This window comes from Gossypium raimondii, chromosome 3, assembly GCF_025698545.1.
Source record: "Gossypium raimondii isolate GPD5lz chromosome 3, ASM2569854v1, whole genome shotgun sequence".
NCBI lineage: Eukaryota > Viridiplantae > Streptophyta > Magnoliopsida > Malvales > Malvaceae > Gossypium > Gossypium raimondii.
In genome coordinates this window covers 56,359,378-56,376,726 of record NC_068567.1, presented here as the reverse complement: position 1 = coordinate 56,376,726, position 17,349 = coordinate 56,359,378, and the positions used below count along the sequence as shown (strand labels likewise).

The 17,349-nt window shown below is 33.0% G+C and overlaps 1 protein-coding gene across 1 annotated transcript; it reads left to right on the top strand.

Annotated features, from left to right (window-relative positions):
• The first annotated feature begins 4,912 nt into the window (after window positions 1–4,912).
• Window positions 4,913–7,285, top strand: LOC105794854 (nicotianamine aminotransferase 1). The gene is made up of 7 exons (XM_012624220.2): window positions 4,913–5,292; window positions 5,383–5,722; window positions 5,801–6,019; window positions 6,123–6,182; window positions 6,263–6,418; window positions 6,497–6,590; window positions 6,976–7,285. Exons 1-7 carry the CDS (start codon window positions 5,024–5,026, stop codon window positions 7,092–7,094), a joined length of 1,257 nt encoding a protein of 418 aa, XP_012479674.1. The 5' UTR covers window positions 4,913–5,023; the 3' UTR covers window positions 7,095–7,285.
• Window positions 7,286–17,349: the final 10,064 nt, after the last annotated feature.

Here is a 17,349-nt window from a genome sequence, read left to right as displayed (position 1 = left end):
CATAGGTCAATTAATTAATTACTAATTAAGCTAAATCCTAACTCGATTGAATTATTACTAACATTACCCAGAAATACTCTCTCTGTAACAACTTGATTTTCAATGGTGAAGGAACAGTGATTTCGGGACCATAAATTTTCATTGTATTGACTCGTAAATATTATTTTTGAAATATTTATGGAGTCATTAGAGTCGTATTAAAATTTGGTTAAGAAATGTTAACGTTTAGATAGCTAATTAAAGAAAAAGGACAAATTTGTAAAAGGTGCAAAACTTGTTAATCAAAGCAATTAGGTAATCAAATGGCTCAATTAGTAATTGAGGGAGGATCTATGTAATAATTAAGACATAATGAATATGTGAGACGGCAATTAAAAATAAAAATGATACAAAATTTCATGTTAATGGCATAATTGTAAATAAATTAGAATTAAACAAAAACAAATTGGAAAGATAGAAAATTTCCTATTCATTATCTTCAACCTTGCCGAAACCACCATTGGGAGGCAACTTCAAGATTCGGTTTCTTCATCCTTGTGCATCATTGTTCTGGGCAAGATTCTATAGATGTAGATTGAGGTTGAACTGATAATCAATCTCGATGTTCATCTTTATCTTTTATGCAGTTTTTAGTTCGTGGTTGAACTATGGTTACAATTCGAAGCATTGTTTTAGCCACAATTTCAGTTTGCTAAGCAAGTAACTTCTCAGTTCTATAGAGACAAAACCTCTGAGAGGAACAATCCTGCTAGAGTCATGTGACTCAAATCTTTATTAAAAAAAATACAGTGGCAAAACAATGGGATCTGTGTAGGGCTAAAAGATGAAAATTAGGTACTAGTTTATAGTTGGCAAGTTGTCGGCATTATTGAACCAATATGGCAAGTTGTTGCAAGCATTCACCTTGGCGACTTGGTGGGTGCCTCATGATATCTCCCCCTTCTTTTTATAGCTTTTAAAATGTTAATAAAATGGATTAAAATTCCTTCATAATTTGTTGATCCATCTAAAACCCTTTATAATTTTACACTTTTAATTTTCAAAATTATTATTTTTTGTTTTAAAATATGAATTGGGGATTTTGAAGGTTAGGTGAAGCTTTTGCCCTATAATTAAGTTGGGATCCAATGATGAAGTTTGTTACTTTAATTAGACACGCAAATAGTCTATTAGATAGTATATTGCAATTTTTAATAGAACCAAAAATTTTATTTGGTAAGAGATGAAAATTAAGTATTAGTTTATAGTTGGCGACACTATTGAATTGATATGGCATAGAAAAGGAGTTAGTTATAAGTTTTATTGTATGTGTAGATCCAAATGAGAAATTAAGAATGTAGACCATGAATTTGTGGCATCAAATGAAAATACGAACTATGTCGCACAAGTAGAATCCGTATAAAACTACACTTTTTCTATTTGACATCGATTAAAATAAGGTTTTTCAACCTTTAAATAGATGTAGTCGAAACTCCTCTTGTATTATTTGGTTTTCAACATTAGTGAATTTATCCTCCTTTGCCTGTGGTTTTTTTCCCGAAAGGGTTTTCACATAAAATCTGTGTGTTTTATTTTTCTTTTCTTATTGTTTTACGATCGTTCTATATTACTATTATCAACGTTTAGTTTTACAAATACCTTCCGTTAAGAATACGAAACCAACTCCCTTCAATATATATAAAAATAATGGTAAAATAATATAATAATTAAATAGGCTATTTTATCCAAATGACCCAAAAAAAATTAACTATTTACATAAACGACCTTGATTTAAAAACAACCACCTAAATGACTTGAAATGAACAGTAAAATTAGGTTATGGGAAGTAGATGGTCGGCACCCCCTTTTTTTCTGACACAATCATTGGCTGATGATTGTGTTAGGGATAAAAAATAATTTTTGGGGGTTCTGGACACTAGATGGTCAGCACCTTTGTATTTTTTTCAAACCGTATCATACTGGTATACGTTTATACCAGTATTAAAAAAATAAAATTGGGATGTTGGCACACTAATGGCTGGTACCCTTTTTAAAATTTTTTAAAAAATTTTTGGGTGCTGGGACACTGATGGCCAGCACCCTAGTACCCAATTTAAAATTTTTTGGGGGGTGCTAGGATACTGATAGCCGACATCCCCTTTATCTGATTAAATTCAACCAGATAAATTAAATTCTATTTATGATACTATTTAGGCTTATTAATTTATTTAATTTTACAACCATATTTTAAACTTTTTTTTATCATTAGATACAAAATTGATTTGCTTACAAATTCAAAAATAAAATTTATTTTTTTAACCATATAAAGGGGTGCCGGCCATTAGTGTCTCAGCACCCCAATTTTTTTTTTAATTTTGAAAGGGGTGTCGGCCATCAGTGTTCTAGCACCTAAAATTTTTTTTAATCAAATATAGGGGGTGCCAGCCATCAATATGTTAGCACCCAAAATTTCTTTTAAATACTAATATAAATGAATATCAATATGATACGATTTGAAAAGAAAATACAAGAATATTGATCATTTAATGTTCAAAACCCTAAAAATCATTATTTTTAATCCATGATACAATCATTAGCCAATAATTTTGTGAGAAAAAAAGGATGGTGGCTATCCACTCATAACATAATTATATTATTCAAGTCATTCGGGGAAAATAGCGAATAAAATATCTCACCATTGCCGCTCATAAGCGCCACAAATGTCAAAATGAAGTTCCACTTACAATGAAACAAATATATGTACATTAAAATAGTCATATATAGCATATGATTGTTACCAAAAAACCCTGAAGATAAATTACTAAGGCTCGAGGCTCGAGAATGTGAGAACAAGCTTGGAAGTTATCAAATTTTATCTTTATGTTACATTTTAATTTAAGATTTAATATTTATATTTAAGTTTTTAATATTTTTACAATACCATTAATTAATTTAAATATTTTATTTTAATTAAAATATTAATTTAAATTTTAAAATTATAAACACTATTAAAATGGTTTATTAAATTCAAATTTATTACAAATGTGTATTATTTTGCCATAATTTTTTTTTTAAAAATTTTGTTGCTTTCTGACAGAATTGCTGCTTGTTTGAATATGCAAAGATGCTTTAAAGCCGAAAGCTGTCTGCAACCATAAAAAAATCCGGGAAAGAAACGTGGAAAATATTTTAAAGCTCATGTGGAAAATATACTTAAATCAATAAAATTAACTCCAAGACAAAAAACTATCAATCATAAATATAGATTTTTAAATAAATTTTTTCTTCGCTGTTTTATCAAACTAATCCAAAAATAAATTATATTTGTAAAAATAACCCAAGTTCAAAAATAATCACCAAAATAACCTAAAATGAACGGTACCCACTTTTTTTTGCACCAATGATTGACTAATCATTGTGTCAGACTTAAAAAATTATTTTTTTAGGTTCTGGCCTATAAGTGGCCGGAACCCATGTATTTTTTTAAAAAATTATATAATACTGATATACGAAAAATAAAAAAAGAAAAAAAAAATTTGGGTGCTGGCTTGTCAATGGCCGGCACCCAACAGTAAAAAAAAATTTACTTTTTTTTCGTGTCAAAGTCAGATATAAATATACGAAAAAATAAAAAAAATTTTGGGTGTTGGCCTGTCAATGGCCTAAGACTCAAGATAATTTAAAAAATTTTTTTTTTCATGTCGAGTCGATATAAATATCTGAAAAAAAAAAAAATTTTGGGTCTTTGGCTTTGTCAATGGTAGGCACTCAATCAAATTTAAAAAATTTTTTTTTTTTTATCAGTCGATATAAATATCTGAACAAAATAAAAAAATTTTGGGTCTTGACTTTGTCAATGTCCAAGACCAATACAAATTAAAAAATTTTTTTTTTCGTCGAGTCGATATAAATATACGAAATTTTTTAAAATTTGTCTTGAGTCTTTACCATTGACAAAGCTAGCACCCAAAATTTTTTTAATTTTTTCAGATATTTATATCGACTGACTAAAAAAAAGAAATTTTTTAACTAGATCTGGTGCCGCCATTGACAAAGCCAAGACCCAAAATTTTTTTATTTTGTTCAGATATTTATATCTGACTGACACTAAAAAAAAGAAATTTTTTTAATTTGTACTGGTGCCGACCATTGACAAAGCCAAAGACCCAAAATTTTTTTATTTTTTCAGATATTTATATCCGACTGACACTAAAAGAAAAGCAAAATTTTTTATCGTTAAGTGCCGACCATTGATGTGCCGTAACCCAAAATTTTTTTTTCTTTTTTATTTTTCAGATATCAAGATATACAATTAAAAAAATACATGGGTTCTGCCATCGACAGCCGTAACCCAAAAAATAATTTTTAAGTCCGATATAATGATTAGCCAATCATTGGTGCAAAAAAAGAGTGGATACTGTTCATTTTAGGTTATTTTGGTGATTGTTTTTGAACTTGAGTTATTTTTACAAATATAATTTATTTTTGGGTTAGTTTAGTAAAACAACTTTTTTTTTTTTTTTTTCACCCAATGGTATCAACAATAATTATTTTTATATTTGACCTGAATACCTTTCATGGCTCAATATGTCACATGGTGACTGGTGAGGGACGATGCCACACCCCTATGTCTATCACTTGCTCCGTACCTGAACTGTCGTATCTTCTGTTGGGTTAATTCTTCAATTAATCCTTGTAAATCAATTTCTCTTGATTAGTAGGTAGAATATAAACTAAAAATACTGAAATTTTTTAAAAAAAAATTCTAATTTTTAAAGTAAAAATGAAAAACATTAAAGGAAAAAAAAAAAACAAAACTTGTAGGCTGTTTGACCATCTAAAATCTTATCGGAAGATAAGAAATATCAAAACGCAAAAAGGACCAAATGTGAATTCCTGTTTCTTTTGGGTAAAAATAAAATGGTTGGTGCATGAGTTTGTTGAAGCCTCACAGCTTGCATTAATCTATTTTAACTCTACACTCCATTGCATTTGCATTTGCATTTGCATTTGCATTTGCATAGCAACAAGAAGAAGAGAGAAGATGGAGATTGAAGCAAAGAGATGGGGTTTCCGTGGAAAGCAAGAGCTGAACGCAGCATCAGCCTCCACTGTGCGAGGATATCTCAACCTATTAATGGGCAACATCAACAAAGATAATAGCTCTTCAGTCATTCGTCTTGGTCATGGCGACCCCTCTCATTTTCCAAGCTTCAAGACTACCCCTGCAGCTGAAGATGCCATTGTTGATGCTCTACGTTCGGCTAAGCATAATTGTTATGCGCCTTCTGCTGGTGTTCTTCCGGCAAGGAGGTTAGTTAGATTGAAAACTTTAAAAAGGTGTTATTGAAGTTTGTTTATGAGTGAATGGTAATCGACTTTGTTCGGTTTGAATTCCAACAGGGCAATTGCAGATTACCTTAACCGTGACCTTCCTTGCAAGTTATCACCGGATGATGTTTATCTCACAAGTGGGTGTACTCAAGCAATAGAAGTAGTAATAAATGTTCTTTCCCGTCCTGGTGCCAATATTTTGCTTCCTAGACCGGGCTTCCCATACTATGAATCTCGTTCTGCTTATAATCATCTGGAAGTACGTCATTATGATCTTCTTCCTGAAAAAGGTTGGGAGGTTGATCTTGATGCTGTAGAGACTATTGCGGATGAGAATACTGTCGCTTTGGTTATTATAAACCCAGGCAACCCTTGTGGAAATGTCTTCAGCTATGAACAGTTGCACAAGGTTAAAAAAGCTTTTAGAGTAATTTGCTGACTCTTCCCAAAACAAGATGTTGATTAGTATTTTCTTATTGAATCTTAGGTTGCAGAGACAGCAAGAAAGCTTGGGATTTTGGTTATTTCTGATGAAGCTTACGACAATCTGGCATTTGGAAGCACTCGTTATGTGCCAATGCGAGTGTTGGGGTCAACCGTGCCTGTTCTCACCCTGGGGTCTATATCAAAGAGATGGATCGTTCCAGGATGGCGCCTGGGGTGGATTGTCGCAAGCGATCCCAATAGCATTCTTAAAAAATCTGGGGTTGCCCCTTATTTCTTTTATATTTCTTTGGTTTAAGATATGTGGTGCTATATTTAAAAGTTGAGATCATGTTAAGTTAATGATCAAATTTGGCTCTTATCAGGTAATTGATTCGATCGCAGAATTCCTCAATGTCTCTTCTGATCCGGCTACCTTTATCCAGGTTCGGTAATCAAAGATACTTTTGTTAAGACACACATTTACACTGGAAAATTAGAATTCCCGTCATTTTTTATGAAACAGGCAGCGATTCCTCAAATCCTGGAGAATACAAAGGAAGATTTTTTCTCAAAGATTATCAGCACCCTGAGGGAATGTGCTGATATATGTTACAATAGAATTGAAGAGATACCTTCCTTAACTTGTCCAAAGAAACCGGAAGGATCAATGTTTGTAATGGTAAGGGAGTGGTTTGATGTTTATGATGTATGCTGAAGAAATTAGAATAGTATTTATATTAGTAAGCTTTAAACGCAGGTGAAGTTGAACCTATCAATGTTGGAAGACATTAATGATGATATGGATTTCTGCCTCAAGTTAGTTGAAGAAGAATCAGTCATTGTTCTACCAGGTAATGTAATGTAGTTTTCATAGGAACTGATAGTGTTGAGGGAGAATCCGTTTTGTCTTTTCAGCAATTGATTTGGACCACAAACAATGGAAGTATGATTAGCCAAGTGGTAGTGTATTTACTAATTAAGACCTTTTAAGGGTATGGGTTCAAACCCTACCAAGATCAAAATGCTAAAAAACATTTTTTTGGTGGACCTAGACACTCTCCTTAGAGTTGGAAGATAAAATCTCAGAGCTAAAATCGAGTATAGATATCCTAAGTAAAATACTTTTACTGTTTGAGATTCGGATCAGTTGCTCAAAAAAGGGCACATCAAAGACTTCAACGGATTCACCCTCAACAGATAGTGTTTTACTGAAAAACAAAGAATGAATGGATGCAGGGATAGCAGTGGGATTGAAGAACTGGCTTCGCATTACTTTTGCTATTGAACCTTCTCTTCTCCAAGAAGGGTTGGGAAGGATAAAAGGCTTTTGCCAAAGGCATGCCAAGAAGCAATAAAATAACGGGAGTAGATTGGTGTTTGTGTTGGATTTCATAACCCAAATAAAATTGCTGGTTACCGATAAATTATTGGCTGGCCTTTAATGATCCCGTTTGTATCTGTTATTTTGCCCATCAACTGCTTTGTGGTTTATAAAGTTTAAGATTTTATTTTTAATATTATTATCAAAAGATAAAATTACTTAACATATTATTGTGTATGTTATTTTATTCTACTAGATTTTTTATTAGGCAATGCATGGTTTGGGTGATTTTCACTGTTTTAGTATCAAGATCCACTATTTTGATTGAAGATGTTGAGAATTTCTCATTTTTTGAGTCGGAATCTATTGAGCTGAGCATTTCAACCATAAATTTTATGTATTCTTTTTGGTTTTGGCTTGAGCCAACAACGTGTTGACAGTCGATTTGGCTTAAAGAAATTTGGCAGTAGTCTAGTCCGGGCATCATCCAAATACTTGGACTCATATTTTTTGTCATTGAATTTGTTCCACCATTTTTTTTGAAATTTCGAATTAGCAATGTGATTCTCATGTATTGTTCATGTTTGTAAGCAAAATTCCAAGATATAATCCAAGAAATACTCAATTTTGAAAAGAAATGGATTGTTTTGTATATGTGTTTTTTGTATGGTTTTGGCTAAAATTTGTCAAAAAATTTAGGCCATATATTTTGAATTTTTTCTAGTAAGATATCAAAAGAAGATGATATGTACCAATTCCACTATATTTAAAATCAATTTGGGAATTGTAAAGAATAAAAAAAGGCACATGGTTGCCTTCTCTATGATAAAAAAAATCAATTTGGAAATTTGTATTGGATGTCATACTTATATGAGCCAAGAGTGTCTCATATGTTGGTTGTTGATAAGAAAGACATTATACTAGACTGTTTGATAGCCCCAATATGTAAAATATGAGTGATGGTCTATTTTGGTGGTGAATTTTGTTGGATTTTTTTTTTGAGAGTTTGGGTTTTCACCCAAATCTCTTGGTCTAAGAATTTTAATTATTTGGATTGTTGAATGGTTAATAAAGTTAGGGTCTTTTGGATCTATGTAGTGTTTGAACAAATATTGATTCAGTTTGAACAGTACATTTTCATAATATTGTTGGGTTTTTTTTTGTAAGTTTGATGGCTTAAAATGTCATCCTTTAAGTAATTTGATAACAATATGTGAAGGTTTTTAAAAAAATTCTTCCTCCATAATGACTTTTCTTCAAAATATTTATTTTTAAAATATTGTAAGGATTTTTGTCTAACAGTACGTGGAGCTGCTAGAAATGCTACTTCTTTTGGAAAAACCTCTTGAAGAGATTTTCTTTTGAAATATTTTTGAGAGATTATGGTTTGTATAAAACAATCTCTCTTTTTTTTTTTTTTTTTTTTTGAAATTTTGGTTGCTTTAACAACAATGTGTTTGAGAGGAGTCTTCTTTTTGGATTGGGCTATGACTAATGTCATTTATGGGGATTAAGAGAGAGATTCGATCCATTTTTTTTATTTGAGAACTGATTTCATTTAGGTTTTGTGCATTTTAGAGGGATGCTTCATTTGAGGTTATTGATGAGGATGATCCTTCAGTTTCTTCTTGCAAACAAATTTCATAGCATGATTTGATGATTTGGGGATATGTTGTTTTGTAGGAGGATTCTTTTATTTTTCTTTTTCCTTTGTCTTTTTTGTTTTGGGGGCATTTTTGAAGGAATTCTCTAGTGAGAAAATTAGGCAAAGAATTAGTTTCTCCTTTGGTATATCAAATTTCAAAATTAAATATACTCAAAATTGCTTGTTATCTTGCAAAAATTTGTTTTGAAGTAATATTTTAAACATCCTTCTATAAAACTTCTTTTACGGATTTGCAATCAATTCGTGAAAGAATTTTTTGATTTAATAAATCACTCTAAAATTTTGTAATACACAAAAAAATCGATAAAATTTCTTTTTTGATCGTACTATAATTTTTCCGAGCTAGATTTTAGTGTCTAGATGTAAACTGGACTATTTGTTCTTTTCCACTCTAGATCTATTTTAAGATCCCACCATACCTTATCTTACAAGAATATGTTTCTACTATTTTGGGGGCGGTTGCATCATCTTTATCCCAGTGCCTTAGAGAATTTCCCTTGAGAGTTCTCACTTTCGAGAGATAGGTCGACTTATGCAGCTTTGAAGTAAAGAAATTGCCTAAGGCCACACAGTTTGTCAAACTAAAGTTCTAATCCTGTGACACAAGCACGAGGCTTGAGCCCAAAAGCTTAATTTAGTTCAAACAGGTCGATTCTTTCCTCTTACGCATGGTATTAGACCCAGTTTGGTTTTGCTTTTTATATTTTTATTTTATTTTATTTTATTTTATTTATTTATTGTTTTAGTCAAACTAAGTTACTTGATTTCTTCAATCTCTTAACCTTAGAATGAAATCAGACTTTCTTAATGTTTTTAGTAAATATGTTTTTTTATTTTCGGCATGCATGGTGCCTATAAATACCAAGTATGACAGTCTTCAAAATGACTCAAACTGTAATAGCTCAATTTTTAGTGGTGCCAAAAAAGGTAGTTTTAGAACCCCAATTTTCGTAAACTAGGCTAGTAAATAAAAAATATAAATATTTATTGAGTTGGTATAATAGAATATTAAAGTTTAGTCCTTCAATTTTTGCCTATTAATTGCTTAATTAAGGTATATGAACTAAATTATAAAAGTCTTATCGCTATAGATTTTTAAATAACTAAAGGTTCCAAATGGTAAATAAACCATTTTATTTTATTAGATAGTGGAAAATGATGTTGTCATCTACTAATTTCAGTTAATTACAATTAAGGTTAATTAATTAAAATTAATTAACTTTTAATTAAAGTATATAAGACAAAATAAAGAAAAAAAAGATAGCATCTTTTCTTCATCTTATTCTTTTGGCTGAAACTTGAAGGAAAGAAAAAATTAGAAAGTCTTCACTGTTGACACCATTTTTTGGATGAAAACGGGGTCGACTTGGGTTTTGAAAAATGAAACGGGAGTCGCCACCAATCCTTTTTTATGAGGTGTGATTGGATCACCTCGAAAAGTGGTTGTTTTTAATAAACGGTTTGATTTTATTAAAACAACAAGTTTGGTCCACGAAATTCAAAAAACGGGTTCGGGAGTCGGTTACACACGAGGAAGGATTAGCACCCTCGATACGCCCAAAATTGGTACCTTAGTTGATTACTTAATGTCTTAATGTCGAAAGTTGAGAATTTTGGAAAATTTTAAAAATACGATCCTTGTATTAAAACGTTGAAAATTTTCAGGAAAAGGGCATGTTTCACGTTATTCGAGAAAGAGAATCATATCCAGTAAATTAGGACACAATGTCTCGAATTCTCGATACACGAATGAAAATGCTTGTTCAAAAGATATTTAACTATCTTGGATAAAAAAAGGGATCACGACCAGTAAGTTAGGACACGATCCTTTTTTAATTCCCGATATCGTTTAAAACTTGAGTTTGAAAAGATTCATGTAATAAAGTTAAAAAGAATATTCAATTGTTTAAATCAAATGAAGAAATCGCAACCCAATACATTAGGGCACAATTTATCAAAATATTAAACATTGAATATTACATTTATTTCGAAAAATCCTCGTCTCGAGAAAATAACGTGTCACATCCAATGCGTTAGGACACAACATATTGAATTCTCGATAATGAGCTTTTTATCATTTTTAAAAGAGTAATCTCGATTATTTAAGTTCAACGAAGAAAGTTGGAACCCAATACGTTAGGGCTCGATTCTCTCGAAGATCCAAAATACCGAATATTACTTATTTCTAAAATTTCTTGCTTGAAATCTAAATAAAAGTGGGTGTAATGGAATAACAATGATAATGATGTAAGTAGAAATAATAATACGAGCAATAGCATCAAAGATAAGATAAAATAAAAAGGACAAATCAATAGCATACAGAATAAATATATAAGCAAAAAAGTTAAAGCATTCATTTAAAATAATAATGAAAATGTAAATAAAGAGATAAACAAAAAATGAACAAAACTATATAAAAATAAAAGATATATATATTATATACATAAATACATTTGTACAAAAAAAGGATATGTAAGTTGAAATATAGAAAAATATACGTAAGAAAAAAATAGGTTTTAAAACATAAAAGTATGTATAAATATGTTTATATGTAATAAAAACACGTATGTATATATGAAATACAACAATAATAAAGTATAAATATGTACATTTATATAAATGGAAAAAGTAGATATGTATACATATATATATATTATAAAGCATAAACATAAGTATTTAAATAAAAATTCGTATGTATATACATATATATTACATAAAGATAAAAGGTATAAGTATGTATATTGTAAAATAAAACCGTGTAAGTATGTACATATATAGATGAATTATAAAGTAAGTAAAAGATGAGTATGTATATAACAAAGTCTAAAACGGTATAAATAGGTAGATTAAATGCAATAATAATAATAATAATAATAATAATAATAATAATAATAATAATAATAATAATAATAATAATAATAATAAACTAAATAATAAAAAGCGCTAAATTGAAAACAAAACAAAATAAGAGGAAAAAAAATCAAAAATGAAAAGAAGTCAAGGATTAATCCGTGACGCGCTTGAAAGGAGAGGGACTGAGGCTGCAAATAAACCGAAGCCCCCAAAACGGAGCGCAGCAGTGGACTAAATTGAAACAAAAATAAAACTTTGTGGCCAAATTAAAAATAAAAGAAAATGCGAAAAGGGGCCAAATTGCGACACACTTCAAAGTCAGAGGGACTGCGCGCGCAAATATCCTCTTTAGCGAAAACACGCGGATCCTCCCCTCGGGTCGGGTCACCGCGCGGGTCAAGGGAGCCTTAAACGTCGCCGTTTTGAAATTCCTATAAAAGCTACTTTTTTTTTGCTATTTCATTTCTTAAAAAAAACATAAGAAAAAACAAAAGGGTCTTCCACTTTCTCTGCTAGGGTTCCAAACTTGGAACCCCGCCGCCGTCTGCCGCATCTCCATCGCAGCGCCACAAAGGACGGTGGCCGGAGTCGTGTGAGAAAAAGGGGTTTTTAACCCTCATCGTGTGGCATCCTTGAGATCTCAGATCTCTCAACCCGCGGGAAAGAGGGAAACCCACAACCCCTCTAGGACCCGAATCGGCGACGGAGGAGAAGCCCTCCGACGGCGCAACCACGATGGTTCCCGGTGAGTCCCCTTTCCCTTTTTATTTTCTATTTAATGTACGAAATAAAGAAAATAAAATAAATAAAAAAGAAATGCGAATCTGATATCCAAGCCTTGAATCTATTTTTTTGATTGTTATATTTATATGAAAATGTTACAAAAGAAAAGAAAAAGCCCCCCGATTCAGTGATGAAGCCCCCCCCTTTTTGATTTTTTCAATCGGCCTTATATAGCCAAAATACAAAATAAAAAATCTCCTTTTGCTATCCGTATTTGCTGTTGCTTGTTGGTGTTTGTTGCAGGTACTGGCGGAGCAGTTGGAGCAGGTGAGTCGGTGGCAAGTGGGCGTGGTGACGGGACGTAAGCGGCGGCTAGCAGAGCTAGGGGGCAGAGGGCTGCGGCGCTAGGGTTTCTTTTCTGAAACCCTAGCTTGACTTTTAGGGAAATTGGGCTCCGAATTTGGGCCTCGGGTTTGGGTTAGGCTAGTTGGGTTTGTTATTGGGTCATTCGGGTTTGGGCTGGTGGGTAAGGTTTAGTCTTTGGTTTTTAATGGGCCGGGCAAAATGGGCTTGTACATTCACCATTCGGTCCTCAATTGTTAATGTAATTCATGTAACACCTCAAACTCGGTCTAAACGTTATGACCGAATCTGGCGATGTCACATTGTAACACCCCTTACCAGTGTTCGACGCCGGAATAGGGTACGAGGCATTACTAGAAGACATATATTTGCATACGTATTAAACCGAGTTACAAAATTTCATCCTAATTAAAACTTTTAAATTATAAACATGCTTTTATAATTCTTTACAACATATCTTCGAAATATTATATTCATAACAAATAGGGCCTACGAGACCCGATACTTACTCATGTAATTCAATGCTTCATTTCCATTTCATTCAATTAACAATTTCTCATGTTCACAATTCAAATCAATTTCTCAATCCAATATATATTTCAATACCACAAAAATTCTTTTAATTCAAATCATATCACTAGAAACTTTCATTTAATTCATGTATAATTCAATATCGTTAAGATCAATACTAATACGTATTCACCATTTAACTCAACGTTTATCGATTATACCATTCATTTACACATTTATAAAATTCTTAGTATTGCAATGAAAACATCACTTAAGCTTAAATATCATTCATCAACTCATCATCGCCTTTTTCGTCATTTTATTCTTCAAGTATGAACTTAGTATTTCATTTCCTTTCCACACCCATTTCCTACAAATATCACACAAAACAATAACATATCATTCAATCATAGTCACAAGCTAGTACATTTAAACATAATTCTTTTTGGAATTAACCACATGATAAACCATTTCAATAAAGATTACATAATCTAAACCTTATCACCCTTTCATGATCACAAGCATATACCCATCTAGGCACTTACCATTTCAATGCATAACTTATAAATTTAATGTGGCGTAATTCAGCCACAACTTGGCCATAGCCTAAGCGTGTACACCATACATGTTAGCCAAATAAACATATAGCGTAAGTATTATAAGTATGGTCGAGTTCAAAATTTATTCATGTATCAAACTTGCCAACATGAGTTAATCCATAAACCATTCATGGCCTTACTTCATATCAAATCATATACCAAATATACCACACACACATACTATGAAACTTTATTTTCCCATATGAGCTTAAACCATGACCATTAATACACTAATTATACACAAATCATTCGTATATTTTATTTTCCTCCTCCTCCTCTCCATTCCACATCCTTAGTGTACATAACACTCTTAGAAATAACATTTTCTATAGTTTCACTATTCACTTACATGTATACTTAAAACTGTCTCTTCGAGTCAGAGTCACTAAATTATTTTTACCTAGAGCTACAGAGCTCCAAATTAAGAACCGTTAATTTTTCCCGAAACTAGATCCACATATATTCTTATCATAAAATTTTTAGAATTTTTGGTTTAGCCAAATAGTACATTTTATTCTTTAAATATTCCCCTATTTCACTGCTCAACAGTTCTGACCTCTCTTCACTAAAAATTAATTATCTCATTTTACAGAATTCGGATATTATTTTTGTTTGTTTCTCTTGAAAATAGATTCACTGAAGATTCTAAACATATAAATTTTAGCCCATAATTATTTTTTACAATTTTGAAAATTTTCCAAAGTCAGAATAAGGGATTCCAAAATCATTCTAACCCTATCTCACTAAAATTCAAATATCTCAAAATATGTAACTCTGTTTCTTTCTCTATTTCTTTTATATGAAAATAGACTCAATAAGCTTTAATATCATATCTAATTCATCTTCTAATTCGATTTCCACCATTTTTGGTGATTTTTCAAAGTCACACAACTATTGCTGTTCAAAACTATTTTATTTCTAAATTTGCTCTTTAATAGTTTCATTACTTCTTTTCATCTTACTCAAGGGTCGATTAAATATCAAGCTCAATATTCATCACGTAACCTTATTCGATTCACATATATTTTCACTTATCCAATTTCCCCGATGAACACTTCGGAATATTAACCGTTACACGGTGGAATTAGCACTTAGCAACCACCTTATGTTCAAAGGATCCCGGTGGAATCAACACTTAGCAACCAATCAACACTTAGCAACCACCTCATGTTCAAAGGATCCCGGTGGAATCAGCACTTAGCAACCGCCTTCTAATCAATGATACGAGGAATCAACACATAGTAACCCTTTCACAATCAAGGATACGGTGGAATCAGCACTTAGCAACCACCTTTATAAACAATAATTCGGGGAATTTACACTTTGTCAAGATACATTGAAATTCATTACTAAAGTGAGGGTACATTAGAGTATTTAATAAAAAGGTTTATTAACTGCTAACTGATACTAACAACCTAACTGCTTTGGACTAACTGACTCTTATCCATAACATGGCTCCTACTTCTTGACGTTCCTTGCTCCTGCATGACATCTCCTCCTATAGAAACCACCCTGATTTTCTTCCTGAATTTTTCAAACAACCCTACAGCCAAGGGCTTGGTCAATATGTCAGCAATCTAATCATATCCAGAAACATGACCAACTTGTAGTGAACCATCCACCACTTTTTCCCTTAGAAAGAACAAATCCAGTTCCACATGTTTAAACTTGGAATGCATGACTGGATTGTTTGCTACAGCAATGGCAGCTGTGCTGTCACACCAAACCAGATCTTTTTTTGGAAGTAAAACACCTAATTCTGTCAACAACGACCAAATCCACGTTATTTCAGCAGTGACATGAGCTAAGCTTCGATACTCAGCTTCCGCAGTGGATCGTGACACCACTTGTTGTTTCTTGGAGCTCCAAGAAACTAACTTTCCTCCAAGAAAAACACAAAATCCAGAGGTAGACCGACGATCGTCAACATCGGAACCCTAACTCGCATCCGAATATGCTTCAAGAATAAGCTTTGAGTGACGAGTAAATTGTAAACCAAAATCAAGTGTCCCTTGTAGGTACCTTAGAATGCGTTTGACAGCCTTGAAATGAACATCTAAGGGTTTGTGCATATATTGGCACACTTTGTTAACCGAGAAAGCAATGTCTGGTCTGGTTATGACCACATATTGCAAAGCACCAACAATGCTCCTGAACAATTGCTCATCTTCCATCGGAGTCCCTTCATGAGCAGACATTCGACAAGTTGTCATCATTGGAGTAGAAGAAGCCTTAGACTTGTCCATAGAAGCTTTTTGAAGTAACTCCACAATGTATTTCTTTTGACTTAAGAAGACACCAGACGAAGTTGATGTGACTTCGATTCCAAGAAAATAGTTCAACCGACCCAAATCTTTCAAAGAAAAATGAATATCCAAGTCTTTGACAAACCGATCAATAGCAATGGAGTCTGTGCCAGTGATGATGATATCATCAACATATACTAACACATAGAGAATGTGCGATCCTGACCGTCGAATGAAAAGAGAGTTGTCGGCTTTAGAAGGGACAAAAGTTGAAGCTAGCAAGAACTCCTTGAGCTTATGAAACCAGGCACGAGGGGGCTGTTTAAGGCCATAAAGAGCCTTTCGCGACCTGCAAACAAGAGGACGACCATCCGTGGATTGTTGCTCAAACCTCGGTGGTTGCATCATGTAAATTTCCTCATGCAAGTCCCCATTTAAAAAAGCATTCTTAATGTCAACTTGACGAAGAGACCAGCCACGAGACACTGCAAGAGCTAAGACGGTTCGGATTGTTGTTGGCTTAACCACAGGGTTGAAAGTCTACCAAAAATCAACACCAGTCTCTTGTAAATATCCTTTAACTACGAGACGTCCTTTGTACCGAGCTATGGATCCATTTGCATGCCTCTTTAGTTTAAAAATCCATTTACACCCAACGGCCCGACGACCTTCAGGTAGCACAACAAGCTCCCACGTGTTGTTGGCTATCAACACGTCATATTCTACTTATGCAGCTGCAGTCCAAGCCGGACTTTAAAGGGCCTCCATGATATTGAAAGGTTCTTTTTTAGTCAACACTGTGGTGAACAATTTTGGTTTAAAAATACCATTTTTGGAGCGGGTGCACATCGGATGACGATTTACAGGAGCTGCTTGTACACTAGAATTTGGCACATTAGATGCTGGTGAGGTTCCCTCAGAACCGAACTCCTCTGACGAGGGCATGGGAGTAGAATAGTGTGGACTATGCGAGGCCTGTGTAGGTATGGCTTCAAGAGGAACTGCAAGTGCCCCAGAACTGTTGGAAGCAACATGAACAGGAGAATCAACTATGGGCACGAAAGTCTGTTGATGACAAAACCGGTCCTTAGCCATAACTGTTGATCGAGAAAAACCATGTTGAAAGGGAAACCGTGTCTCATCAAACGAGACATGCCTTGACACATAAACTTTACCATCACCAATCAGACACTTGTAGCCCTTCCGATTGGAACATATTCCAAGAAAAACACACTGTTGAGAACGAAATTGAAGTTTATGCTGCTGAAACGGTCTCAGGTATGGATAGCATGCACTCCCAAACACCTTGAGCTGAGAGTAATCAGGTTG

What these genes read in the sequence shown, in the direction of transcription:
- LOC105794854 (XM_012624220.2), top strand. Translation starts at nt 5,024, where the DNA reads ATGGAGATTGAAGCAAAGAGATGGGGTTTCCGTGGAAAGCAAGAGCTG. An exon ending in GCTATGAACAGTTGCACAAG is followed by an intron (nt 5,723 to 5,800) that starts GTTAAAAAAGCT and finishes ATTGAATCTTAG; the next exon opens with GTTGCAGAGACAGCAAGAAA. An exon ending in ATCAGTCATTGTTCTACCAG is followed by an intron (nt 6,591 to 6,975) that starts GTAATGTAATGT and finishes GAATGGATGCAG; the next exon opens with GGATAGCAGTGGGATTGAAG.